This window comes from Cryptotermes secundus, unplaced genomic scaffold, assembly GCF_002891405.2.
Source record: "Cryptotermes secundus unplaced genomic scaffold, Csec_1.0 scaffold967, whole genome shotgun sequence".
Classification (NCBI taxonomy): Eukaryota; Metazoa; Arthropoda; class Insecta; order Blattodea; family Kalotermitidae; genus Cryptotermes; species Cryptotermes secundus.
In genome coordinates, this window is record NW_019731236.1 from 326,996 (window position 1) to 354,616 (window position 27,621).

At 35.7% G+C, this 27,621-nt stretch overlaps 1 protein-coding gene across 3 annotated transcripts in view; it reads left to right on the plus strand.

Annotated features, from left to right (window-relative positions):
- Positions 1 to 27,621, plus strand: part of LOC111866625 (multiple C2 and transmembrane domain-containing protein) — a 227,876-nt gene that overhangs the window by 190,019 nt on the left and 10,236 nt on the right. For all 3 annotated transcript variants that reach the window (XM_023855754.2, XM_033752355.1, XM_023855755.2), the window contains 9 exons: positions 1,319 to 1,467; positions 3,222 to 3,377; positions 5,048 to 5,234; positions 7,360 to 7,556; positions 9,943 to 10,156; positions 12,699 to 12,844; positions 13,994 to 14,123; positions 20,960 to 21,043; positions 23,972 to 24,061. In XM_023855754.2, coding sequence (XP_023711522.2) covers positions 1,319 to 1,467; positions 3,222 to 3,377; positions 5,048 to 5,234; positions 7,360 to 7,556; positions 9,943 to 10,156; positions 12,699 to 12,844; positions 13,994 to 14,123; positions 20,960 to 21,043; positions 23,972 to 24,061 — 1,353 coding nt within the window. The remainder of the gene's footprint in view (positions 1 to 1,318; positions 1,468 to 3,221; positions 3,378 to 5,047; positions 5,235 to 7,359; positions 7,557 to 9,942; positions 10,157 to 12,698; positions 12,845 to 13,993; positions 14,124 to 20,959; positions 21,044 to 23,971; positions 24,062 to 27,621) is intronic.

A 27,621-nucleotide genomic window follows, 5' to 3' on the forward strand; every position in this document is an offset into this window, starting at 1 on the left:
TTCAACATGCTCCTCAGAAATCTATCAGATGCCTTGCACAGGAGATGGGGTTTCAAGTTTTAAGTGTACTGTATTTCCAAAAACTAACTTCAATTCATGGAAGTGCCAGGAATGCCTTCATAACAACAAAGAGTATTTCTGTCCTCAGCTGTAATCAGGGTAAATTTTGTTTGCAATTTGTTAGACCATAGGCTTGTCAACTCTGCCAGTAGTCTTGTATAGTCCAACTAGATGGGAGGAAGTTTCTGCTTTAGTGGCTCAGCAATTTATGGAATGTTTAAGGTGAGGACACTGTATATTTAGAGGTATAGAGATGGGACCCGGAACGTGTTCAGAATCAAGTAATGGTGATACACGCTTGTTTATTTATTTATGGTTTATTTAATGGTGGAGATCCCTATGCTGGTGTCATTAAATAACCTAGGAAAGAAATGCTGTCAGTAGCTGATAATATAGTGTTGAATGGCAAGATGAGTGGTTATTGATAGGCAGGAAAGAATGTGGACAGAAGGGGTACAATTGTAACGTTCACATGGAGGAACTGTGAGAAAGTGATTAGTGTTGATGTTATGTCATTGTAATATAAGGATATAGATATGTCTAAAGTATAGCAAAACTGCTGTGATTACTATTCATTGAATAATTAGTTTTCAAAAGTTTGTAATATTTCAAAGGAGTGAGAGGAGAAAGATTTTTTTTTTCGCATGTGTAATAGGTAAAGAAGACACAGTAGAGATCTGAAGAGTTCTCTCTTTGAGAATATAGTGTGTGCAGTCGGTTGAAAGTCAATCTACGTTTTGGAGAAACATGTCTCCTATATTTTCAGGCTTTCAGGATAAACCAAACAAGAAACCGATAAGAACCAGCTCCACTTCCAACCTGCTTCTTTCTGGTTTCTTGCTTGACTTATTATTTGACTCTGAAGTCGGAGGCAGCAAGTTCCTCCAAAACACTGACTTTCAGCGGACTACATTACATTATATCCCAGAAGATAAACCTCTGTAACCGCTATTGTGAGAACCTCAACTGTTACATGATAAAGGTTTTGCCTTCCATTCTGCCTCACCATGTAGCCTTATCAGAAGTGGCCAAATGGCTGTCTGACCTCAAATGTAACAGTGTTTCTTTTGGTAGGTATTTTAAGCATGTATTTATAATTTAAAAAAGACTTAAAATCTATCCCCTCTCTCTTTGTCTTATCGCAATACTGTATGCTTCTTTTTGAAAAGACAAAAATATTCAGGAGTTTTATTAACACTAAAAGCTGTAGTGAGTTATTAATATATCAGATGATGTTAAGACAGTAATTTCTTTCCAGTATTTCCAACGCAATACAAAACTATGTGATGTAAACCGGAGACTGAAGAGTCAGATATGGAGTTCGGTAGTCACCATTGTGCTAGTGGAAGGAAAGAACCTGCTTCCTATGGACATCGATGGTTTCAGTGATCCATATGCCAAGTTTAGGTATGCAGTCTTTAATGTAAAATATGTTTTAATATATGGTAGTGTTTACTTGTTTCTCATCTGGAAACTGATAGATGCTTAACAGCACTCATGCATATAGGATTGTGAGTATACTTATTTGTGAGGGGGTTAAGTGATTCATGAGACAGGTGGTATGGCAAACTTGTAAACTTATGGAAGGCCCATGTTAAACCTCTTAAAATATTGCAGCATGATGGGCCATGCCTAGACAGCTTATTATTGGCATAAAGAAGCACAGTGTTACAGGTGATCACATAAACCCTGCTGTCATTTTGGACATCTTTCCAGTTTTTTTTAAGGTTCTTGTGTAATCCTGTTACAGCTCATCTGGACAGTGTTTCTTTTATATTTCATCTGTATTACGTGAAGTCTGTTATTTGTGGAATTTGTGGTTCTCTCTTAATTTCTTCATTTCTTTTGAAGTCCACAATGGTGTATCCTGCAGGTCTGCTTATAAAATGCATTTCTGCTGGTACCACTCTTCTCTCATCCATTCTTACTATCCATGTTTCATTATCAAAGATAGTGTTGGCCATGCAAGAGATTTGTGTTTTTATATTCCTAGGAACTAATGATGTCTTGAAAATATGACTTGTAATTGGTATTCTGACAAAATTTACAATTTTTAGATTCAAATGCTTTTTCTCTTTTTAGGATATATTACATCCCAATAATTAAAAGTATTAATTTGTTCCACTAATTTGCATAATGTAGACATAGTTTATGTATGTATAGCTAGTCTGTGATGTCACAATTAGAAGTGAATTTGCTTTACTGGTGTTCCCTTGATTTTGAATTGAAGATATTAGTAAATTTTACAGACAGTGTTATCTTTAGTCTGTCTGCACATCCGTTCTCTAGAAAGTACTTATGTTTTCCTCAAATATTTAATTCACTCTTCCTTGTTCTTATACAGTGATCTACATTCTTATGATCCTTACATAGTGATTTGAAGATTATTCTTAAAAAGGAAGGACAAATATGCAGATCAAAGTGCAGTATAAGTTAATGAAATAAGTAAAATATCTAACAGAATTGTTACTTTTGCTGTAATAATGTGAATGATGAGGGGAAATGGAAAGTAAAGAACCTTTTAAATGTAATGTCATCTGTTGCACCTAACTCCTACTCACCAGCAATTTTGATATCAGTAAATAATTGAAGATGTAGGAAACAAGAGCTGTATTCACTGCTGGCATTAGATCACTCTGTAGTAGCTTAGAATATTTCCTTTACTTCAGATGAGGACATGTTTTCTAAATTGGAAGTACCGGTATCTTTGTGTAGTCAGGCAGCATGAAGTGGACTCTCCACTATTTTGGAAGAGAAATGCAATTGCTTATTGTATAAGTCTCTAGTCAAGTATTCGGCCATGTTTATACCTTTCATAATTAATTATATATTCTTATTTGGAATGGCTATTGAGATAAGACATGATAGGATTAAGGCACTCACAGCATGACTTCTGTTGGAAACGTTGCAGCATATGGTTAGTTAGGTCAGACAGCGTGTTAGGAGGCTAGGTACAACCCTGCAAAAATTGTTGCTTCATATCCTTTACAAAGAGGACGCATTTTTATGAAGGTTACAGTGGAAAATCTTCCAGATTAATTGTAATGCATACTCTGGTGGCACACTGAGGGGAAAATCTTCCAGATTAATTGTAATGAATACTCTGGTGGCACACTGAGAAGAGCAAGAATATGAGAACATTTTGTGATTTGGTGTTTCAGATTGGGAAATGAAAAGTACAAGAGTAAGGTTGTATATAAGAGTTTGAGTCCCAGCTGGCTGGAACAGTTTGACTTGCACCTGTATGATGATCAGTCACAAGAGTTGGAAGTTACGATTTGGGACAAAGATAGGTCCAGAGATGATTTTATGGGCAGGTAAACCTGGGTGCTTTGTTAGTATGAGTGGTTATGACAAATACAGGGATGTATAGGTATCTGTAATTAGTTTCCTATGCATTTAAGCATACACAGTTATACTGAGACCACAGGAAGAAGATCCAAGGATGGTTGGTATGATAGTACTGAGCATCTCCCCTTTCTCCCTGTTGCTGTGTTCCCCTGTAGTGTGCTGTGCCTATTATCAACCACCCAAAAGTATCTGTTGAAAGCAAAGGTTATCACTGCCAACATTATTTTATACAGAAAGGCTCAACTAGCATTTTCCAAGAGTGGAGCCCCCCCTCCCCCCCAGGATACTGTAAAGCTTTTTCTGAGGCCACCAAGAAATGTGCCAACAGCAAAGATGCTGAATTGAATTTAACCCTGAAAGGCCATATTAAATTACAAACATTGAGTAGTTTACAGACATCATTAAGGTTCATAATTGATTGTATATCAGTTCAGTTTGGGTTCATGTAAATTGCTGCTGGCCCTCTTTTCCTGGGTCACACAGGACTCGTGGCCATATTTTTTTTGTCTCACAGTTCTGGGAGTCATGCAGCTAACTTACTGTAATGTCACATTTTAAGTAATTTTTATATATTGGGAGGGACAAGGGAAGGCTCTTTTCTCTCTTCCCCCCCCCCCCTTAACAATCAAGGTACTCTCAGACTACAAGAGTTTGGGAACCGCTGAGTAAAGTGACATGGGGGAAATAAGGAAGTGTATTGGAGAGAGATGTCAAAGTGATGGAGCCATTGAATTTTCTTTCTCTGACCTCAGTATAAAACTTAGAATGTGATGTATAAGCTAAAGTACAGTGTGTGTGTATTGTGTGAAGATTATATAAACATATACTGTATCCATTTTTAGTGTCAGAATGCAGATGTTTGCATATTAGAATGGCATGTCTTTCAGTTATAACCCAATTGATTGTCAGTCAGGGTGGAAAGAATTTCTCAGAACTTTCCTCCAACACTTAATGGAGAGGTAGTTACATTTTAAACCAGTGGTTTGAGTCTTCACTGCATACTATAGCAAATAGCAGGGACTCAGGAACTCGGAATGTCTATAAAATTTATGCACCATAATGTGTGGAAAATGATACAGCAGTGTAATGTGGACATAAAGAGGTAAGGTACATCAGACTTTTTTAATATGTTGAATAAATCAATTAAGAAACTCCTAATAAGCAGCTGAAAAATTAAATGTTTCCTGATGTGCATAGTCATTCATCTTTGTTTAACTCATTGGTATAAGGTTCGATTTCATGTGTCTGAAAATTACCAAAAAACTTTGTATGGCCATAGTACAGTTGTTGTCAAAATATTTTCATGTGCACTTTTATGCTTTGTCTAAATAAAATGCTTTCAATTACATTCAGTGAAATTTCACAGTTGTTGAAGTAGCTCACATTACCAGAATGGGTGGATGTCATATAGAATCAAAGTATGTTAGAAAATGAAATAGATGACACTGTATCTAGCTAAGAAAGTTCAAATGTATATCCTTGACCAGTGCTTCTAGGAAGCAGAAAGTCATCTATAGTCAGAAGATTTCATGTTGTCTGGAGAGTTTATAAGCTAGAATCATACAAGTGAGAAACAGATAATCCATAGCACAGTAAAATCTTTTGAATATGATTTAGCATCATAATTGATTTACAGATGCATTATTGATTTATCTCATCTGGAACGAGAGAAGACTCATAGAATATGGCAAGACCTGGAAGAAGGAGCAGGCTCCATCTTTCTGTTGCTTACTATCAGCGGCACCACAGCGTCAGAGACAATTTCTGACTTGACAACTTATGAGGAGAATGTTCGTGAACGTGAAATATTAGAGAAACGTTATGTAAGTTGGTATTAATAAGAATTTGGCAATATGAAACAGTTAAACAAATTTTTTACGAAATAAATGTTAATAGTAAGTTATCTAATATTAATAGTAAAATTATTTTAAGTCAGTGTTGCTGTAGAATAAAATACCTTATGAGAGGGCAAGAAGTTAATGAAATAATCTCTAATGAACAGTACCTCCACCAATGTTCGTGTGTTGGACACATGCAAAGTTCTGGAGCAGGAATTATATTTTATTGCAGTGATAGTAAGAGGTTTGTAGAATCTGTTGCACTCGTAATGCTGTCCCTCATTTACTATACATTTTGCCAGCATTCATACTCTGTTCAAATATTTCTGGAGGCCACCATACGTGATATGCTACAACAGCCTTAAGAGCACACTAGAATATCTGCTGGATCCTTGAAGTTAATACCTTTGGCCAGTTTTTAATGTATGACAAGAGGCTACAGTTACATTGCAAGATTTGTGGGAATATGGTGGGTAGGGAAACACCACACTGATATTCTTGGTAGTTGCTGTGACAAATGTGTCAGGGCATTGGCATGCAAGGAAATCTTGTCCTCTGGCCACCCACATTTCTGATCACTTCAGAGGTGCATTGCCACCAATATAGATTGGTAAGTATATGTTGATACCTGTCCTTGACTGTAGTACCACAAAGAATGAACTCATGGTGCATAATGCCTTGCCAATTGAAAAAATAGTTCAGTATAACTTTCTGTTTTGAGAGATCTTGAGGGATTTCATGGCTCTTGGTGGCATTGGCAACTCCCACATTTAGAATTGTCATTTTCTTTGTGAATTTGACAGAAAACATCACATTTAACCATCTGTGACAATCCTTCAGAGATATCCAGATCATTACTTGCTGCTTTGACGAGCTCCCCACTTATCCTTGTGTGACCAGGGCATTTTTCTTGCATCAGAGTTTGTAATGTCATTAGTTGGCAGATGAAATGTGTCATCCGGATTCTTACTGAGGTTGGTGTGGCAAGCACTAAATGAAATTTAAAATTTCTCTGCGCTCACCTCAACCACTTGATGACAGTCACAAGTGCACAATGTAGCCTTGCATACATGGTTCATGTTTGTCTTGTTCTGCAGTGTCGCAAACCCGTTCACTGTGCAGGTTGTCTTCCAACAGATCACAGTTGTCTTTGAGTCTGTGATACATCAGTGTGTATGAACAGGGGCCAGGCTACATGCCACATTGTGGGTTGCTTCTGTCCTGGAAGTGTTTTAATATATCATTCAATTCCCTATTTATTTTAACCACTGTTTTATTAGATTGGGTATATTACAGATAATTAAAAAATATCTTTTGTATATATGTGTTACCAATAATTGCTTGATACAATGCTGTAATTCTGTATACTTGTATTCTGGAGGTACCAAGTTCAAATCTTGACTGAGGTAGTGGCTATCATGACAGATTTTTTTGTGAGTTTTCTCAATTTCTCTCAGTCCTTACCAATTCATAATTCATGTTTATCTTATTTTGTCACTTTATAATCCCTGCAGGTGAACTGGTATTGTTGATTTGTTAATTGATCAAAGAATCAACACCTGCTTGATATAAATTGTGAATTTTGTACTTTTTATGTACAAAATCATCAGAAAAATCTAGGAATATAATTAAAACTTTTCATAACTTTCATCATATACTGTACACCTCATACAATTGAGATTAATAAAAGGCCAAAATAAATTGTCTGCACTAATTTGTTACATCGCTGTTACATTGTACTTTTATTCAAGCTTTTTAGTTTTTGGCATATTACAACAATGCACTCACAGATACTTACTGTTATGTACATGGCTCAACTTGTGCGATTATGTAGCACATATGTAGAACGTTTAAACACTACATTAGTTTATTATAAGAGTGAACTTCCCTGCCTATGTAAATGGCTTTCTGTTGAACCTATCCCTGTTTATTATTCCAGGATAGGTCACCCTTTGTAGTAGGTTGATGTTACATGTGTGCACCTTCAACAGGGACATAAGCACTCCAGAAGAGTCACTTAAGGAGATTCCATTATGTTAGTATCCCATCTCCTTGCTGTGTGTTTATGTAGCCACAGTAGCAGTAATACGTACACACTTACCTTGTGTAGGCCTTCCTTCATACTCTCCATAACCTTCGGGATGTTGGTCACCTGACTGTGAAGGTGTTCCGAGCACAAGGACTAGCAGCAGCTGATCTGGGGGGCAAGTCGGATCCCTTCTGTGTATTGGAACTGGTGAATGCTCGCCTTCAGACCCAAACAGAATACAAGACCCTAACACCATCATGGCAGAAGATATTCACATTGTACGTTTGTTACTACACTTGGTTAATTTTGTGCCATGTCTGCACCAGTGTCAATGTTTTATCATGTTGCTTGATATCTCTAAAGCCGGTGTGTATGTGTTTGTTCTTTAGTGTTAAGTATTACATGTAAGCTGCATTAACTGCATAAATTTTAAAATCATGTTTTATCTCTTGCAGTGTTGTGCAATATTTTGAGTGTTACAGCCCAGTACATATGCTGTAGTGCTGGAATAAAACAATATTAGTATAGCCTAATTATATACACAACTTTGAATGAAATATGCAGTTTAACTTTCATTAGAACATTAATTAATTATTAAATTTTCTTATAAATGTACATCCTTACAGACAGTGAATGAAACATTTTTAAAGACCTCTAAAATGAGCATTATTACTGGGTTCCCCTAAGACAAAAGGCCACTTATGATATTTTGGGTAAGGCTTCAGCAGCTCAAATGCATTTACTTAACAATGATTCTGTGTTGGAAAGTGTGGCAAAGGCTCTCCTCCAACTGCTCTCTCTTCTCATAACATACAGTATCATCATTACTTGATGGAATATTATTTTGTTTGGATTATTTCAAGGTCATTATTGTAATACTGGTTAATAAATTTGTTACTTAAGTTTTCCTTGATGATATTAGCATGTATTATGAAGTTAGTACATTTTGAGGATGTGGGTTGGCATAGTAGTAACACTGTGAACTCATGTTTGTGAGGTGCTCAGTTCAGATCTCGGCCAGGAATCTGCATATCCCATCTGAGGGTTTTCATCGGTCCCTCCATGCAAATTCCAGGAAAGTATCTTGATTAGGCCATGACTGGTTCTTTCTAAATATTTTCCAATTTACAAGTCATTCCACTGTTTGACACTGTAAAGTTCAGACACTGACAATTTAATAAAATAACCTGCAAAGAAAAAGTGCAATTAATGTAAATGAAACCCTAGACCACAAAACAAACCACACTATTTTAGACATTTACAGTTCTAAACAGTTTATTATTTTCTTAATTTTAGGTGCATTAATTTAAGAACGATTTTCCTAGTTTCTTGGAATATACATACATACATACATACATACATACATACATACATAGATACATACATACATACATACATACATACATACATACATACATAGATACATAATTTCACAGATCCATTGTCCGGAAACCAGACCGGATATTGAATTTGTCAGCAAAATGACATTGCAGAATGCAATCTAGTCTCAATAATTAAAATATTCAAGAATTATAAAATGAAAAATACAATAATAAAATAAAAAGCAGTCATATAACAAATCTAGATAATACATAATCTTGGAAAGACAACAATAATGTATTATGCTTGCCTCTATGCCATGTATTCATCTACCGAATAAAATGCATTTAAAATAAGATAATCTTTTAGCCTTTGTTTAAAAGTATTAATATTGTCTTTCAAAGAATATATATTATATGGCAAGTTATTAAATATTCTAATGGATGAAAAATGCACACTCTTTTGAATGGAAGATAATCTCACAAAGGAAACATGTAGTTTATTATGCCACCTAGTACTTAATTTGTGTATGCCATTATTCACCTGATACATATCAGGATTTTTGAGTACAAACAAGACTATGGAATATATATATAACCAGGGGACAGTAAGTATGTAGATGTATTTTTCTTTTCCATAACCTTACCTTATAAAGTGTTAATTTTTCATCAGTCAAATGAGGCTAATAATTAATTCTTACATTACTGTAAAATATTTTTTCATATTGTTCATATGTATCTGGAGCCAGGATAGCATAGTCAGTATAAGGACTGGCTACGGACTGGACGACTGAATCGTTGGAATTCAAGTTCCTGTAGGGTCAAGAATTTTCTCTTCTCCATGTCATCCAGACCGGCTCTGGGGCCCACCCAACCTCCTGTTGAATGGGTACTGGGGGATTTTTCCCTGGTGGTAAAGCAGCAGGGGCATGAAGCTGACCACTCACCTCCGGCTAGTGCTGAGGTCAAGTTAACATGGATCAGTACATCCACTCTCCCATACATCTTCATGGCATAGTGCTTAATTAGTTAAGCACAGGGACAACTTTACCTTTTACTTTCATATGTATGTATGTTTGAATGTTCCCTAGATCCAGTTTGGATGGATGAAGAATGTATAACTATATACATTTTAACTGGAAAAAAATAGACTCTCTTCAGTCTCATTCATCTGAGTAACTGTATCATTGCTTAGTGCTACTTTCATGAAAATTCAAAGATCAATGAGTGGGCTTCAGCAAACATTTCTGCATCACCTTATTTTCAGTTGAATGTTTAAATAAATTAAGATACATACAGAAAATTGGGTAATATTATAAATTATTATGTAATTTATGTTTGGCAGCAATGTGAAGGATATCAACTCAGTTCTTGAGGTGACAGTGTATGATGAAGATAGAGATCACAAAGTGGAGTTCCTAGGAAAAGTGGCTATTCCGTTGTTGAGGATTCGTAATGGTGAAAAGAAGTGGTACTCCCTCAAAGATAAGAAGCTGCATGGCAGGGCAAAAGGCAATTGTCCACAGATACTGCTGGAAATGACTGTGCTTTGGAATCCTGTAAGTATTTACTTCATGCCTGTGGTATTCTTAATGAGTTGTGCAGTTCCATTTTGTTAGTGTTGCTTTATACAGCCAACATTAACACTCCAGCATACTTCCAATTATCCATATGTGGACCCTCCCCATTGTGTATATCTTACCTAATGATGACCAAATGTGGTCTGAAACATGCAGTGAACTAACACAAACAGATGGCCATTCCATAGCATAGGTGGCAGATCAGTGGTTTCCCACTCCAGCAACCTGAATTTTATCCCTAGTCTGGTCTTGTGGGATTTGTGGACAAAGTGGCACTGGTGCAGGTTTTCTCTGAGGTCATCAGTTCCCCTGCCAATTCTCATTCCACTGACTTTTGCATACTCTTCATTTTTGGTACAGTGGAGACAGCTGTGTCCTCTGTACCAAGTGGACACAGCCTCACCCCACTCATGCAGTTAAGAGAAACAGGTGTTTACAAAATAAAAATTTGTGTGGTAGTTAAAACTTCTGATTATTACTGAAATATTTGGCTACTAGATTATCCATTCCATCAACAAGCGGCGGTCTCTCGGTCCGTATAGTTCACTTGCAGACTGCAGGCCACGGAGTTTGTTTTGAGTGTTTGTGAAACCCTGTATTCTCTTATACAGAAGTACCAAGCTTTTATACCTCTCTGTCTCACTTTCTTGTGTGTTCCAGTTGTCATGTTTTTATTGTTCATTTCCATCCATCATATGCAGCAAATTAGAGAGGGAATTAAAGACAAAATGTTCTTCTCTTCTCCCATCATAGTATACTGTCACTAAATTTATGATCATGACACCAGCATCAGTAATGTGTGATTCAGCACATGTGAGTTAAAAACTGCGATGTATCCAGTGTTTTGAGTATTCGTGATTCTCGTGTACTTCGTTTGCCAGATAATCCAGATCCTATGCAGGCAAACCTTTGCTTAAAAGCTTTCAAGAAACAAACAATTTGCATTTACAAACATTGTACAGACTAATCAGTTGGCACTTCCAGTTCATTCAGTGAACACAGAACCCTGTGATTATGAACATTTTAACAAATTAACATTAACAAATTAAACGATGTATCTTATGGAAAAAAATAAATTCATCATATGAACATTCAACTTATGTACACATTTCAAAGAACACATTATGTTCATATTTTGTATTTGTATTTTATTTTCATCCGTTTTTGCTACATAGTAATACTTGGTGTTTGCCTGTATGTTAATTTTAGGACATGAAATAGTGTGAAAACAGTATATTGTACTTACGTGAAATGCATATTGCTGTGAACTATTGACTGCACTGTTGATAAAAGAGATTATATATTGTTTAATAGTAGGATTAGTGAATAATGAATTGTAAAGGTTTTGGAAAGAAGGGGCTTTGACCAATACATTTTTTATGTAACTTGTTCTTTGCAACAGGCAAGCAAGATTTCAACAATTACATGCTCTCAGAATGCTGATGAAATTACACAGAAATGGCATAAACTATAAGAATTCCTACAGTAGTAAGAAAGCAGATATGGAAACTGTCCAGTGGAGAGTTAGTAGAAGCACTAAGTGTCCAGCTGTTTTTAGATTTATTCAAATTGGCATTCTCAGTATCAAATTATTTTAACAATAAATTCAGTTGTTTCTGTATGTTACTATGACACATTGCCATGCAAGTGTCAGAATGTGTGGGAAAGAATTTCTACAAATAACATGAAAATAACTCAATCAATACGAAGACACGCACACATCCAACATTACAACACTCGCAGCTAAGAAGGGAACACACATCACAAGACGCGGTTTACACAGAAAATAAGAAAAACGACCCTGTAGTGAACGTACACATGCAAGTTTTAATTAAGACAAATAAGGTGAATTATCTTAACAAGTTTTAGCGAGTGTAAATTTATCATAGTTGACAAATATGGACTTTTTAAATACTTTTTAAATGGTGTTGTGAAAACATATGAGGGCAAGCAATGCAATAGATTGATGTAATTGGGACACCTGATGATGGCACTATGTTGCCAAAACATGTTGTGAAGTGACAGGTGAAATTGAGTGCACTACAAGACGGCCGCTGTGTATACATATAATGAACATGAAAAGCATTGGCGTAACTTATTGAGATACTATATTTCTATGATTTTACAAGGTTTCAATAAGATTTCATTTTCTTTGTATTTTTCAGGTTTCCATTTCACAGTAAAACAGTTTGATTTTCTTACAGAAAAGAAAAAATATGGGTCTTGTTAGTTATATCATATAACAGCATAACTACAATTTTGAAAATCTGTATTTGTGTGATGTACAAATGCTTTTATGTGACTGCCTGCATTGAAATTGATTCACTCAACAGTAAGAACAATGCAGTTGATAAGAATATCAACAGTAACCAGCAGAAGCAAAGTCATCACCACCATCAATATTATTTTAGAAGAGAGTTCTCAGTCAGGGGTTTGTGAAATGATGAAGGCTGAAAATTTTTACATTTATTGTTCACTTTCAGTTTCAACTGCTGACTTACCATGTTTCCTTATTTTTCAGATTCGTGCCTCCATAAGGACATTGAATCCAAAAGAGGAGAAATATATGCAAACTGAAGTGAAGTTTAAACGCCAAGTGTTTGTAAGGAATGTACTGAGGCTAAAAGCTATTATTATGTTTTTTATTGATCTTGGAAAGTTTATTCAGTAAGTAAATGCTGTGTTTTATGTCATATTTTAAACAGTACGTATCCCACTAATTTCAAATTTTCAGAAGATACCTCGGAATTAAGACAGCAAGTGTCGCAAAAATATAAGAAGTGGTAGTCAGATTGAATTTTTCATTCCTTTGGCAATCCACATACATTTATTGTGTGTAGAGGATGTTTTCTGTTTAACAAAATGTTATAACTTAACAATTAATTTTAATTCAACATGAAGTATTAGTAATAGTCTTTATGTCCTTATACATGATCAATATTGATAATATTTCATTGTGGATAAAAATTGATTTGATTGAAATGGTCCACATAAAACTGGAAATGTTAAATGAGGAAGAGGGAGAAGCCTTATTGTTATTTTGAAGTGTGTATTTGTGATCTTATCACTGTAAAATTGCAGTGTTATGATTATGTCCATTGTTAAAGTACGTATATTTATAATGAGTGCTTGAAATGAAATTATTTTAGTAACTTTGCTTGTATGTTTCACTGCAGTAAATGTAGTTTCTAGAAAATAAAAAGGAAACGGTACTTCATGTGTTTAAAAATTGTATGGTTAACAAGTTATATAATATAATTCTCATGTTTGAAATAAATGGACTGAAACCTTTTCTGGCAATTTACCATGTCAGTACAAAATAAAATCCAACATTTCTTCATTTTGAGGAACTGGTGTGACAGTGACACAGACTGATTGATAACATGTTTCGATTGGTCTAATTGAACCAGATCTCCATTTGCCAGAAGCTGACGAGCAGTCAGTAGAGCCAGTTATCCAGCTTATTGTTAACCTACCCCGGATGTGATGTGGGTGAAGTTACTTGGCCTTGTTGAGAATTTTATTCCATATTGATGTCTCCTGAGAATACTTCATTGTACAGTGAAACCACCATTTAATGTTTCTTTGAAAACAGTGGATTTGAACGCTGAAGTGGAGAAAATATTAAATGGAGTTAATTTAGGACCAAGATTGTTGACTTGGGTTCATGGAGAATGAGTGTTAAGAGAAGATCTTACATTAAGGATCAATAAATGGGAGTTCCACTTTATGTACAAATTGTCAGAAAGTGTTTCAATGTTCAGAATATTTTGAAGTATGGGAGCATTCATATTGGTACATGTGTTTTATTTACAGGAGTTGCTTTGAATGGGAGTCCACACCTCGCAGTATCGTAGCATTTGTGATGTTCATAGTGCTGTGCTACTACTTTGAGCCATACATGATACCAATAGCACTGCTCCTTGTCTTCCTCAAATACTATGTAGTAAGTATTACTAATTTTTCATCAGTTGTGATACATGGAAAAAGCCAAATCAGTTTCTTCCTGTATAATGAGTATTGTTTAACAGCAGTATACAGCACCTCATTTTTTGCATGGTTTTATGTAACATTTTCAACAATTATTGACTGTATTGTTTTCCTGTAATAGACAGTGAAGGTTTTTTAAGTCTCTTTAGTTCTTTCTAGTATGAGCATTATATTATGAAGAACGTGGGTGAATGAATGGAGCATAGTGGATCAAAATTATTACTGGTATCCAAAAAGAAATTGGGGTCCTGAAATACAGAGGTCTTCATGCTGATGCTTCACTCATAACAATTACAGTTTGTAGAATAGTTAATTTGAGTCATATTAGCATATTTAGTAAAGTGACTGACCAATTGTTTGGTGGACAGATAGCTGAAGTTTGATTCTCTGCATGTCAGTGAGTTATTTTTTCACTCCCATATCGAAACCACTTTCTGGAACCATTCATCCTACTCTTCCATGGGTACTATGAGCTTTTTGTACCCACAAAATAAAGCAGCTTGAGCTCACTTCAGTCTAATTATGAGATTTGGCATGTATGGAACTTTGCATAAAAAACCCTTTATATCTCCGTTGAGTGGTGAAGTATGGTTAGGCATGAAGTTTTAACCTTTATCCTTTGGAGTAATAACTGGAGTAACTGTTGCAAGCATGCACATAAACATTTTTAGTATATGTAAGTGTGATTTGGGGTGGTTCCACACCTGATGCATATGCGCTTTCTGATTATTTTTGTGGGGGAGCCTTTGCCATATCAGCTTACCAGTAGATCATTTTGGGGTTGATCTTAAGATGTGATCTAATACATTCATTTTTCTTCTTTCTTTTGCCTTAAACTCGGTGATAAAAAGATGTAAATCCTCTGCTCCTCTTCTTGATTTTTTATTTATTTATTTACATTTATACATTCCGTTGATCCTTATGGTACAGCTGACCAGTGGATATGGATTTTGTCCCAAGCTAATAGATTAAAATACACAAAATACAAAAACTACATACATACTTTTGTCATTAAGACAGTTAAAAGATTTATATTAAAGTACAGTGCATAAAATGATCAAAATTATAAAACAATAATTGATACAAAATACTTAGGTAATGATATAAAATTATAACATATCAGGGGTACGATTACCAATTTTAATTACATACATGGTTAAAATATTCCTCTAAGGAATAAAAAGAATTTGAAAGAAAAAATCTTTTTAGCCTCAATTTAAATAGTTTCACATCATTACTCATACTCTTGATTCTGGATGGCAGGTGGTTATAAGCCTTGATACCAAAATAATATGGTCCTTTCTGAAAGATTGTTAGGCGTGATGTGGGAAGATGCAAATTTGTGGTATGTCTAGTATTGAGATTGTGGGTCTCATAGTTTGAACTGTATAGGTCTCTATTATTTACAACAAACAGAATTATAGAGTATATATACTGTGAGTACATTGGTAATATTTTTAGGTGTCAGATTTGATGGTGTCAGAAAGGTAGGATTCACATATTCAGTATCTGAAGATAAGAGTTGTGTGTGAAGAGTATGTAAATGAGTGAGCTTTTTTAGTAATGACACACTCTGGCATTAGAGAAAATTGAGGGCTTTCCCATCCTCATAGTTTTTTGTAATGTCACATAGTTCAGAGATCTGCTTAGGCTTCTCTGAAGTCAGGTCACTTTCATTTACTAGGAACATGGCTGTAAATAAAGATTTAATTTGTACACATAAAAATTAGAAGATAATAATTTTTTTAATTTGACATAATGACAGTATTATAAACAAGAATTTGATTTCTGTATATTAAAATGAAATTTGTAATAATTTTGTATTTATCATTATGATTGTGCATACTGTATTTTCAAGTAATAGTAATGAAAGTTATGAAGCTTATCATTATTGTTAAAGCTAATGTTTATGTACAAATTATGTGGCCTTTAGGTGCTTTCATACATTAGTGTTTTTTTGTTACACTTGTTTTTCACCTAAGGAATGAGGAGCAATAAAGTAAGAAATTAAATTCATGAATTTATGTATACAAAGAAACTATATATAAAAAATTGGGCCTAAAAATATACCACATGTAAATATTTAACACACACCACACTAGGATATGACTACAGAAATTGTTACAATTTGAGACCTGTTATTCGTTATTGGAAATGTCACTGCCCACATGAAGTAGCTACATCCCAATCAATTTCTTTCTGAGACAGTATTCATAATCTGAAACCAAAAGAAATTGGAATTATAGTGTATGTATGAAGGGGGGACCCAAAAATAACCGGAAACGACCTGTTGTGCGCGCATGCTTTGTAGTTACGAGTTGTGCTGCTAGGTGGTGTTAGCTGGGGGTCTCCTGCGACTGTTAGTGAGCTGGCGTCAGTCTGAGTTAAGTGGTTTGTCTGTGGTGCTCTGTTGTGTGCGTTCCTGTTTCAACCCTTTGGTGATTAGTGAGATGGCCGACCAGAAGGAACAAAGAGTGTGCGTGAAATTTTGCTTTCTGTTAGGGAAAACTGCAGCCGAGACTGTTGGGATGCTTCGGCAAGCCTTTAATGATGATGCTTTGGGGAAATCACAGGTCTACGAGTGGTTTTCCCGTTTCAAATCTGGCAACATGTCAACAGAAGACATGCCACGCCCCGGGCGTCCTTCAACAGGAAGAAATGACGAAAACATTGCCAAAATCAAACGTGCAATTGATGAAGATCGTCGAAAGACCATTGACCAACTTTCTGAGGAAACGAACATCTCATGGAGCACGGTCCAGCGAATTTTAACCGAAGGTTTGCACATGAGACGGGTGTCTGCAAAATTTGTTCCTCGCTTGCTCGGAGATGACCAAAGAGAAAACCGCGTGAATGTTTGCCGCGACTTGAAGAGTGAAGTGCAGTTTTCCCTAACAGAAAGCAAAATTTCACGCACACTCTTTGTTCCTTCTGGTCGGCCATCTCACTAATCGCCAAAGGGTTGAAACAGGAACGCACACAACAGAGCACCACAGACAAACCACTTAACTCAGACTGACGCCAGCTCACTAACAGTCGCGGGAGACCCCCAGCTAACACCACATAGCAGCACAACTCGTAACTACAAAGCATGCGCGCGCAACAGGTCGTTTCCGGTTATTTTTGGGTCCCCCCTCGTATTGGAAAACAAAATTGCAGTAGTTGTTGAACAGTGTGTGTGTATATTTAATGATTTGAAAAAGAGAGTACAGTTCAAGGACACTTCAAGAGAAGATTTCTGTTACAGTTCTGAATTTGTGCTTCTCTGGTAAACTCTGATTTAATTTAGAATATTTATTTCCTTGCCATAAAATCCCCCGATATTGAAAATGTTTGAACCAGTGCTGTGACAGAAGGACTTTGTATGAAGACTGCTGTCTTCTGGTATGTGATGCCATGTAATCTGTTAGAAATTTGCTGGCATTTTGGAGTAAGATACTGCCTCCATCTTCAGTGTCAAATAATAAGTTGAGCTAGCAGCAAACATACAGCTAGTTGTTGCTTGGCTTTCTCATGTAGCATGAAAAGGGAGGCATGTTTCTCTGAAATGTTGGTAAATTACCAAACTACATGGTGTCATATCCCAGGAGACAGTAGTACTCATAATGACCATCATGAGAACTTCATATTTGATTCAAGACTTGATTCATAATTTATCTCAAAAGATTTATTGTGACTAACATACTTCAGGAGACAGATGTTATTGGTTCTTACTTTTAGTCATGAATGTCAGCATCATCTCAATAATTACAGTTATGATGTGGGGGCATGCAGTAGCATAGTTGGTTGAGGCACTATGCTACAAGCGAGATGGTTGCAGATTCATTTCCTGATGAGGTCATTGAATTTTTCATTTGATCTAATCATTCCATCTGCCCTATGACCCTGGGGTTAACTCAGCCTCTAACAGAAATGAGTATTAGGAATCTTCTTGGGGTACAGGACAGCTGGCACATAAGACTGGCAGCCTCACTGCCATCTGTGCGCTAGTTGGCTAGAAAATATGGGAGCCTAAACACCTTAGAACCTTATGGATCTATACAACCTCTTACAAGGATAGCTTTACCTTTTATCTTACAGTGATTATGTACATGATTTTTTGATGTAACAGAATTCAATTACAGTACTAATTTTATATGAAAATTTTTCATGGTGACTGCTCCGTTTTATATGCGATTATCTTGAAAGTTCTTTGGGTAAATGGAATTCAACTGTTGTCAGAACAAATTTTTGGAAGATAACTTGACTTTAAATGTGCAAATATTTTCAATCAGACTGTATATCACCAAGCATACAGCTTGTGGTTTTTCCTAGAAGTGAAGTTAATTTATAATTCTTACCAAGGATAAAATATTAAAATAAGGTACTTAGTTTAATTACTGGATTTAATTGCATAATTTATACCTCTTTATATTTTTCACACACATATTTTCAAACAAATTTTTAAGAAAAAATGTATACCATGTTTTTGTCCCTGATAAAATTTTGAATAATTCTCATTTTTAATAGAAATTTTGACTCAAATGAAGTAGATTATAGCAACACGGTATGGGGACATTTACTCATATATTCTGTAAATATCATACATTGATGTAACTTTAATGAGGGGGATTTTTGTCTCAAGTGTTCATCAGTGAATTGTATGAAGGATTTTGTATGAACATTGTGTTCAAATTTAATTTCATTACCCGTGAATATTATGAATCAGTTGAAATTCTTTCAAGCTCCATTTTCAGGTCAGTGTCTGGCAAGAGATAACATTGTGAGATCCTTTGGGCCCAGATATTTGTATGGTGTTGCCACAGCATGGTCGCAGTTTCTGTAGAATCCATATACAGGGTGTCCCAGGAGGAATGGACCAAACTTCGGGAGGGTGTTCCTTATGTTAAAGTATGCCGATATAACCCAAAACACCTATGTCCAAAGTTGAATGGTTACGGAGATAATGGCCAGAGAAGTGTCAAACTTTGACCGGTGTTGCACACTTGTTGATTACAAAATACATATTAAAACTGGCAGGAATATGTGGATTCTGTAATGTTAATAATGTACGTAACATCAAACTAACTTGTGAATGACGTGAAGCCATAAAATTGAAGTACGAAATACTCGCTCGCCATGTCATAATTGTCCTTAGGGTTTCCAAGCACTATACATGACACATGACTGGCGAGCGATGACGTAATATGGCCGCGCTATAAGCCGACCACATAACTGTAAACGTACATTCACGGAAAATCTCTTTTGGAATTTCGTTTCCATTATCTCATGTGGATTATTATGGAACCACGTATGCACATTTCGTAAATTATTTACACCATCCAGGGTAAAAGACGCCTCATCACTGAATAAAATGACGCTTAACAGTTCGGGATGAACTTTTTATCCAGTGGCACAAATCCATACGCTGTGCATGGTCGCCTGGTTCCAGATGTTGTACCATTTGATCATGGTAAGAATAACTCTTCATGATGTAAAGTTTGCCACACCTGAATACGTGATACGCCGATGCGAGAGGCGATTCTACGAGTGATAAGACGCGGACTTCACTGAACAATATCAAGAATGTGCTCTCGTGTGTCTATCATTCGTACATCCTGCCTTTCAGAGTGCACAGAAACACTTGCAAGAGAACCAGTATCACGCAATGTCTGGTGAATTCGCGTAAATACACTTCGAGATGGAATCCTTCGATCGGGAAAACGCCTTTGGTATTCTTCAACAGCAGCACGTGCATTGCGACCGCAAAATCCACACACAAAATGCATATCACAATATTCCACGTGTGAAAACACAAGAGGCATTTCAGCAACTCATCACACAACTAATTTACCACCCATTCACGACCCCGCCGCAACGTAATCTGTAGGCTCTGTACGTATCGCATAAGCTTACAGCTAGTGTGACTCAGACACTCAAGGACAAACAGATAACAGTCACAGCTGACAGGTATAGCGCGTGGACCTGCAAGAAGACCACACTTTTCTCGGGCCATTATCTCCGTAACCGTTCAACTTTGGACATAGGTGTTTTGGGTTATATCGGCATACTTTAACATAATGAACACCCCCCCGAAGTTTGGTCCATTCCTCCTGGGACACTCTGTATATGAATTTCCATACTGTGTTGCTATACTGCTTGGAACTTTAATGGCATTTTCCACAAAAATTATGCATCAGTCAAAATTATATGAAGGGGCATTTTTGACAAAGTGTTCGTCAAGGAATCACATGGAGAATGTAAACATGAATAAGCATACTATGTTGATAAAATACTTTCAACTTTGATTGCATTATCTGTGAAAATTCATCAAAGAACTGCACGATGGAGTCTGCTGGTGAAAAATATTCTTGCTATGTCATCATACTGTATTCAACTGTAATTGCTTCTAATGTGTAAAATTATACTCTGAAAATCACAGTACCTGTATTTTCTGCACAACAGTTTTCAGACATTTTTTTGGGACAACAAAGTGTATAAAATTATGCAAGTAAATCCATTTACTTCTTACCATGTATATGTACAATATAATTGATGAAACTAAAATAATTTAACTTACATCACATATTTTAGACACTTCTGAAACTTAACAAATCTCTTGCGTGGCTTGTCCTCTTCTTTTGTTGTCATAATTGAATATCTTGGTTCTTTTCCTTACCTACTAACATTTATTTGTTTCACATAATATGATTTACTTCTGTTTTCATGGTGGCTAGCATTAATACTGTTTATTTCAAAATACTTCCAGCTCAGCTTGAAATATTGGCAGATCAAAAAAATTTGTGGTTTCAGGTGCATGTTTTATACAAGGATAGCATTTCCAACATTATTCACCATCTTATTTTCAATCTAAACAGTAAATGGAAAGTTGGAAAGGTAAGAAGTTTCACATTATGACCTCAAAATAAAATGACTTTATAGGCAAAAATGAGGTTCCTTTACAAAATTGTTGTATATTTTGTGCTCCTGTTTCTTATGTTAAATGAAGTTCATAGAACCATATGCAGTGAATTCTTGCTATGCCTGTTTCTGGAGACAGGATGTATGTGATAATTTAAATTTTCAAGGTAAATATCCTTAGTACACATGTTAATGAAATTAATACTAATTTTAAAGTTGTACTGATTCATATTTAGCAGGACATAAAGCATACAGAAATTCTGTGTATGCATATAATACACATCTTTACATTATCTTCATTAGTTGCATCCTGTTGTGTGCTACTGATATATATATATATATAAGAATTATGTCACCATCAACATAACAAATACAGTTTTATTTTCAATCTCATACTGCTACATGTTTTGGTCACATAAGACCATCATCAGGCAGTTGTACACAGGAATACGTTAGTCATTGAAAAATGCAGATATGGATCGTTATCAGTGCAATGAGTTGTGTACTGACATAAAACTCTTGCCTCAAGTTTATGTTATAATAAAGTAGCAAATACATAAAATAAGATGAAAGACAAATATAAGGGCACATCATATATCAAATTATAATATGTTGAAATGCTATGACGATATTAAAGGTATATTAAAAAGTATATAAAAAATGTGAAAGTTTCCAATGATAGGTTGAGAATTGTATGCCAACTTAAATATTTTAGGTTTCACTGCTACACTGTAGAAATTGGGCATGTATGTTGTTTGTAAGGTCTTACTGAAGAAACCTTTCTACGTAGTAAGCCCAGTTGTGAAGCCCAACAACTAGTTACGATAATGTACGGGTTGTAATGTATGGATATTAGCATGCTTTTCACATGATATGTATCTTTATATGATCATACAATATGGCGTATACATTCTGTGTGTTCTACACTGGTGGTTCGATGTAGATCTACATCTACATACAATCTACATCGAACCACCACACAATGTAGAACACACAGAATGTATACACCATATTGTATGATCATATAAATATACATTCCGTGTGAAAAGCATGCTAATATCCACACACTACAACCCGTACATTATCGTAACTAGTTGTTGGGCGTCACAACTGGGCTTACTACGTAGAAAGGTTTCTTCAGTAAGACCTTACAAACAACATACATGCCCAATTTCTACAGTGTAGCAGTGAAACCAAAAGTATTTAAGTTGGCATACAATTCTCAACCTATCATTGGAAACCTTTCACATTTTTTAACATTTTTAATATACCTTTGATATCTTTATAGCATTTCAACATATTATAATTTGATTTATGATGTGCCCTTATATTTGTCTTTCATCTTATTTTATATATTTGCTACTTTATTATAACATAAACTTGAGGCAAGAGTTTTATGTCAGTACACAACTCATTGCACTGATAAGGATCCATATCTGCATTTTTCAATGACTGTGTATTCCTGCGTACAACTGCCTGATGATGGTCTTATGTGACCGAAACATGTAGCAGTATAAGATCAAAAATAAAACTGTTTTTGTTGTGTTGGCAGTGATATAATTCTTGTGTGTGTGTGTGTATATATATATATATATATATATACACATACTTCTTTACATGCTTTCAGTTCATAACTCATTACATGTGAGGGAAATCATATTTATCTCATAAATTCGTGTGTGGCTAACCCATTGACTTGAAAGTGATATATCATGCTACATGCAAAAATCAGTTGTCTTTATGGAGAATCCAAGCCACTGGATTAATGATGATAAGCAGGAAGCCTATACAAATACCACTTCTTATAGAAAGTTGGTATTGAAAATCTGTAAGGAATTAAAGAGAAAGATACATAAAAATTCTCATAAATAATTTTCATCATCCTCTTATTCTGTAGAGAAAGTGTAGAATAAAAGACTACAGAGTAAATGAGTGAAGATAAACCACGTTTCAGTTAAGATAAAATAACTGTATAATGAAAATATGTAGAAGCAAATAAGAGCAAACAGTTTGTTCTTACTTGAGCCTATTTTGCTTTACCAAGAGACGTTATTAAGTAATCACTACATTTTGAAAGCACATTATCATCATTTATTCCAATGTATTTCATAAATGTGTTTGTTAAAAACATAATGTGACAATAATACATATCATTGCATAGGAATCATTATTTTCTTTTAATCATAACTCAGAAGAATGCACAGATAAAATTTAATGTTTCCATTACTTATCAGTGTCATAAAATTTGTCTGTTCCTGCACAATATTCAGGTTGGAAGAATATTCCAACTTTTATAAATCTATTGTTAGAGAATGGAAGGTCAAATTTTATGAGAAGTGCAGATATGTTCTCTGTAGCAGTTTGCCTCTACTGCCTCTGAGAAATTCCCTATTATGGAAGGTACATCATTGTGATCACAAAAGCTCCTGCTTTTTCCTGTTTTTTTTTTTTTTTTAACAACAGTATTTCTGTTAGCTGGAGTGTTAATTCCTCTTCTTATCTTCTTTTTGAAACTGTTCAGAGGACATTGTGCCTCATGCCAGAATAGTATATTTAGTAAGTTTGTTTTGTTTGAGTATAAAAATGGAAAATTTAAGGATAAAGATTTTTTTCTGAAAGTAAAAGGGGAAAAAAAATCAGTGGAAGTCCTATGAACATTTTGGAAACGATTTAATCTGTTCATGGTTATGTTTCTCCCAAAACAGTCACTCATTCAGATCAGGTTTCTGCAGCATATTAAAGTACAAAAAAGGATGAAAAGTATGTCTTACCATTTCCCATTCATGATGCACCTATTTTTTTCACAGGGAGGTGTTTCTTATAAATTACAGTCCCGACACTTATCAGCCAAAATTCAGATTTCCTACACTTGCTAGTTCTGATATTAATGTTTTGTACTGGCAGGTTTTATCTCTGACTGGTGGCTGGAGTGTTCATGATGAAGAAGAGGAACCCCTTGGGGATGAAGATGATGATGAGGAGGATAAGGATAAGGTACACGTTAGTTTCAGCCACTGCTTGAAGTGTCACTTTTGGTTCATTAATACTGAACAAGGCAAATATTGATGCTTAAGCTATTTCATTATGCTATTTGAACCTCACACTAATGAACAAGTAAGGATTTGGCAGGAGGCGGTGGTGGTCCAGTTCAAGGTACTATCCAAATGGTTTCACTTTGGAAGCTGAGAAAGACTTCAGGAAACCTCTGGATCACTAGTAAATAGTCAGGATTTTAACTGTATACCTCTCAAATACAAGTTATCTAGGGTGAGGGAAAAAATTGCTGCGCTGTATAGGGATTTGCTCACTGTATGGAATGCCAGAGTGCCATGACAGACTGAGCTGCTTGGCCATGTATAAAAAATGCCATGTCTAGAACCAATTCCACACTATTGAGAAAGCTGTTGACATACAGACCTGCTGCTAAGCAGTGGCTTTGTAAACAATGACCATTTTGGAGCAACAGCTCAGTAAACACATTCCCACGGCAACGAATATGCCCACAGCAACAGAATTACTGTTGGAAACAGGGTGTTTTCTATGTGATACATGCCAAGCTGTTACAACCAGGACAGTTGGAGCAATGGGTTCAGTTGTGAGTAGTATTAGCCAGCAGGCAATAGGGTGAGCACAGAAGTTGAAGAATTTCCATTGTTGAAACCTGTTACCAAGCAACAGCTAGGGAAGACTATAGAAGACAGGCTTAACATGTGCTGTAGTGATTTTAAAGTGTTGCAGGTCAGCAGTAGTGCTGTAATTGCTTGTAGTTCCGAGTCATGTGTATAAGTGGACAGTAAATCCATTCACCAAACCAATCCCTGTCTATAGTCACTTGTATTACTTGACATAAAGAACAGTTATGAAATGTTGTCATAAATAAATAAAGGATATGTTATTTCATGACAAATATATATTATGAAGAAAGCAGTCTTCTGGGATGTGGCACCGTGTAGATGTGGTGTTAACCTGTGTTTCAGAGGAATGAAATGATGGTTAACACCACATCTACATGGTGCCACATCCCAGAAGACTGCTTTCTTCATAGTCGCCGCTGTGGAAACCTCAAATCTTACACAATATATATTATGTTCACATTGGTTACTGTTATTATTTTTGCACTTTAAAATTATAATTTCTAATGTTACCATGTTCTTCTCTCTGAATAGAGCACGTCATGATGATACACCACACTAAAAAAATAACATTAGTGGCTGGCGGAAATATATCCTCCATATTACTGTCAGGTGGTCTAAAGTAAACATTGCAAAGTTCATCATAGAAACTGTCTTGTTTGTGTTACAAACATCATGGAGAACAGTATTATATTTAAGCATCCTGTTACACTCTACACAATATACGACACAAACTCCGTCCTAAGTGAAACAATTTATTGTAGTTCTTTCGTCTTCCTTCTACATTACATGTTTCGGCCGTAAATGGCCATCATCAGGTGTATACTCTCACGTAGCTGCTACACTGCACGTAGTTTAAAATTTAAAACCACCAGTCTTCCCAATTGTCCATTTCTCCATTGCTAACAGGTTTTGATATATCAGAATCAGCAGGGAGGAGTTTGTGTCGTATATCATGGAGAACTTCTGGATGCTGTGTTGTTATTTTGTGGACAGTGGTTTACACATTATTTATTTGGGGCTATAACTGTGACATTTAAGTAAATCAGAGCCATTAACCCTTCATATATGTAATGAACCTTTGGGAGCAATAAAGACCAAAAGAGCTGACGTGTTGATCTTACCCATCATTTCAAGATCATATTCTAAATGATTAAGTAAAATAAGATGCGAGTTTGACCCTATCATGGCTTAGGAACTCAAAAATGCCTCCCATTTTAAGATTCCTGCTCCTGGTCGAAGCACTTGAAAGTATCAGTGAAGTTTTCAAGCTTGCAGCATTGGGGTTCTATACCAGGCAGGAGCAAGTGATTTTTCCCTTCTTTTTCTTATGCATTGTATGAGAGACTTCCATGAAAGCTGTTGGGCAATTCTAATTTTCAAATTTCTAAAGACATACATGTTAAGAGATTTATTGTTTGGCTCTAGGCACCTGAACATCCTTCTACATCTTCAAATCAAAGCTGAGTATTTCTTGTTTCAATACTGTGTAGTAAATACATGAGAAATGAACTGTGAATATCCCACATTGTCTACAAAATCCACTGCTGATGTATTGCATATGGCTGAAATCAGATCTCTCCTCTTGTTATTAAGGACTGGAGTAACATAAAGATTTGCTGCACACAGTGCTTATTGCCACATTCACAGCTGTAATGTCAGGGGAGTGAAAGGGCATGGGCACAACGCATTGGGAGCATTAAGTGGAGAAAATAATTTATAGTGAATCCATTATATGGGGCACACGGTAGCATAGTTGGTTGAGGCACTATGCTACAAGCCAGAAGGTCGCAGGATTGAATCCTGATGAGGTGGATTTTTTTCAGTTTACCTAGTCCTTCCAGCCACATTATGGCCCTGGGGTCGACTCAGCCTCTAACAGAAATGAGTACCAGGAATATTCCTGGGGATAAATGGTGGCCAGTGCGTAAGGCTGACAACCTCACCCCCATCTGTGAGCCGATTGTGTAGAAAATGTGGGAGCCTCGACCTCTCATAACCCTATGGGCCTCCATGGCCTGTCACAGAGATAACTTTATCTTTTACCTTACCATTATATATATATAGTAAGAGACTTCTACAATTGTGCATGTTATTTTTCTCAGCTGATTTTGAATATATGAGCTTGTGGTTATAAAACAGATTTATCATTGTACACGTGTACTTTATATCTTATGGATTTTCTGACTGCTTTCAGCTCTGAGAGACAAGGACAGTGTATGAACTACCTTAGAAAATTTCTCTGCCTAGCAGTCTGTAGGAAATACCATAAAGAAAAATACACATAATTTAATCGACGCAAGTAAAGAAGTTGGTCTAGAAGTAAACACAGAGAAAACTAAGTATATGTTGCTGTCTCATCACCAAACTGCAGGGCAAAATCATGACATAAAGATAGGAAACAGATGTTTTGAAAATGTGGCACAGTTCATATATTTGGGAACAACAATAACAGATCGAAACCTGATTCAGGAGGAAATTAAGAGGCAATTGAACTCGGGTAATGCTTGCTACCATTCAGTCCAGAACCTTTTGTTTTCTCGTCTGCTGTCCAAAAACATAAAAATTAAAATATACAAAACTATAATTTTGCATGTGGTTATGTATGGGTGTGAAACTTGGTCTCTGACATTAAGGGAGGAACATAAACAGGGGTTAAACAATTAAATGCTCTTTTGAAAACCTTTAATTTAGACAATGTGGTAACTTTTCCTACCAGAATTAGCAGACATTCTAGTACTTCCATTGATACTGTGTTCGCTGACACCACTAGATTTAAGAATATTTTTGTATCGCCTTCACATAATGGATTGTCTGACCACGAAGGTCTAGCACTTACCATTGACCTTCCTTTTACATTAATAAGAAAATATCAGTCCTATTCATATAGGAAAATTAATACATACACTGTTGCTGACTTTT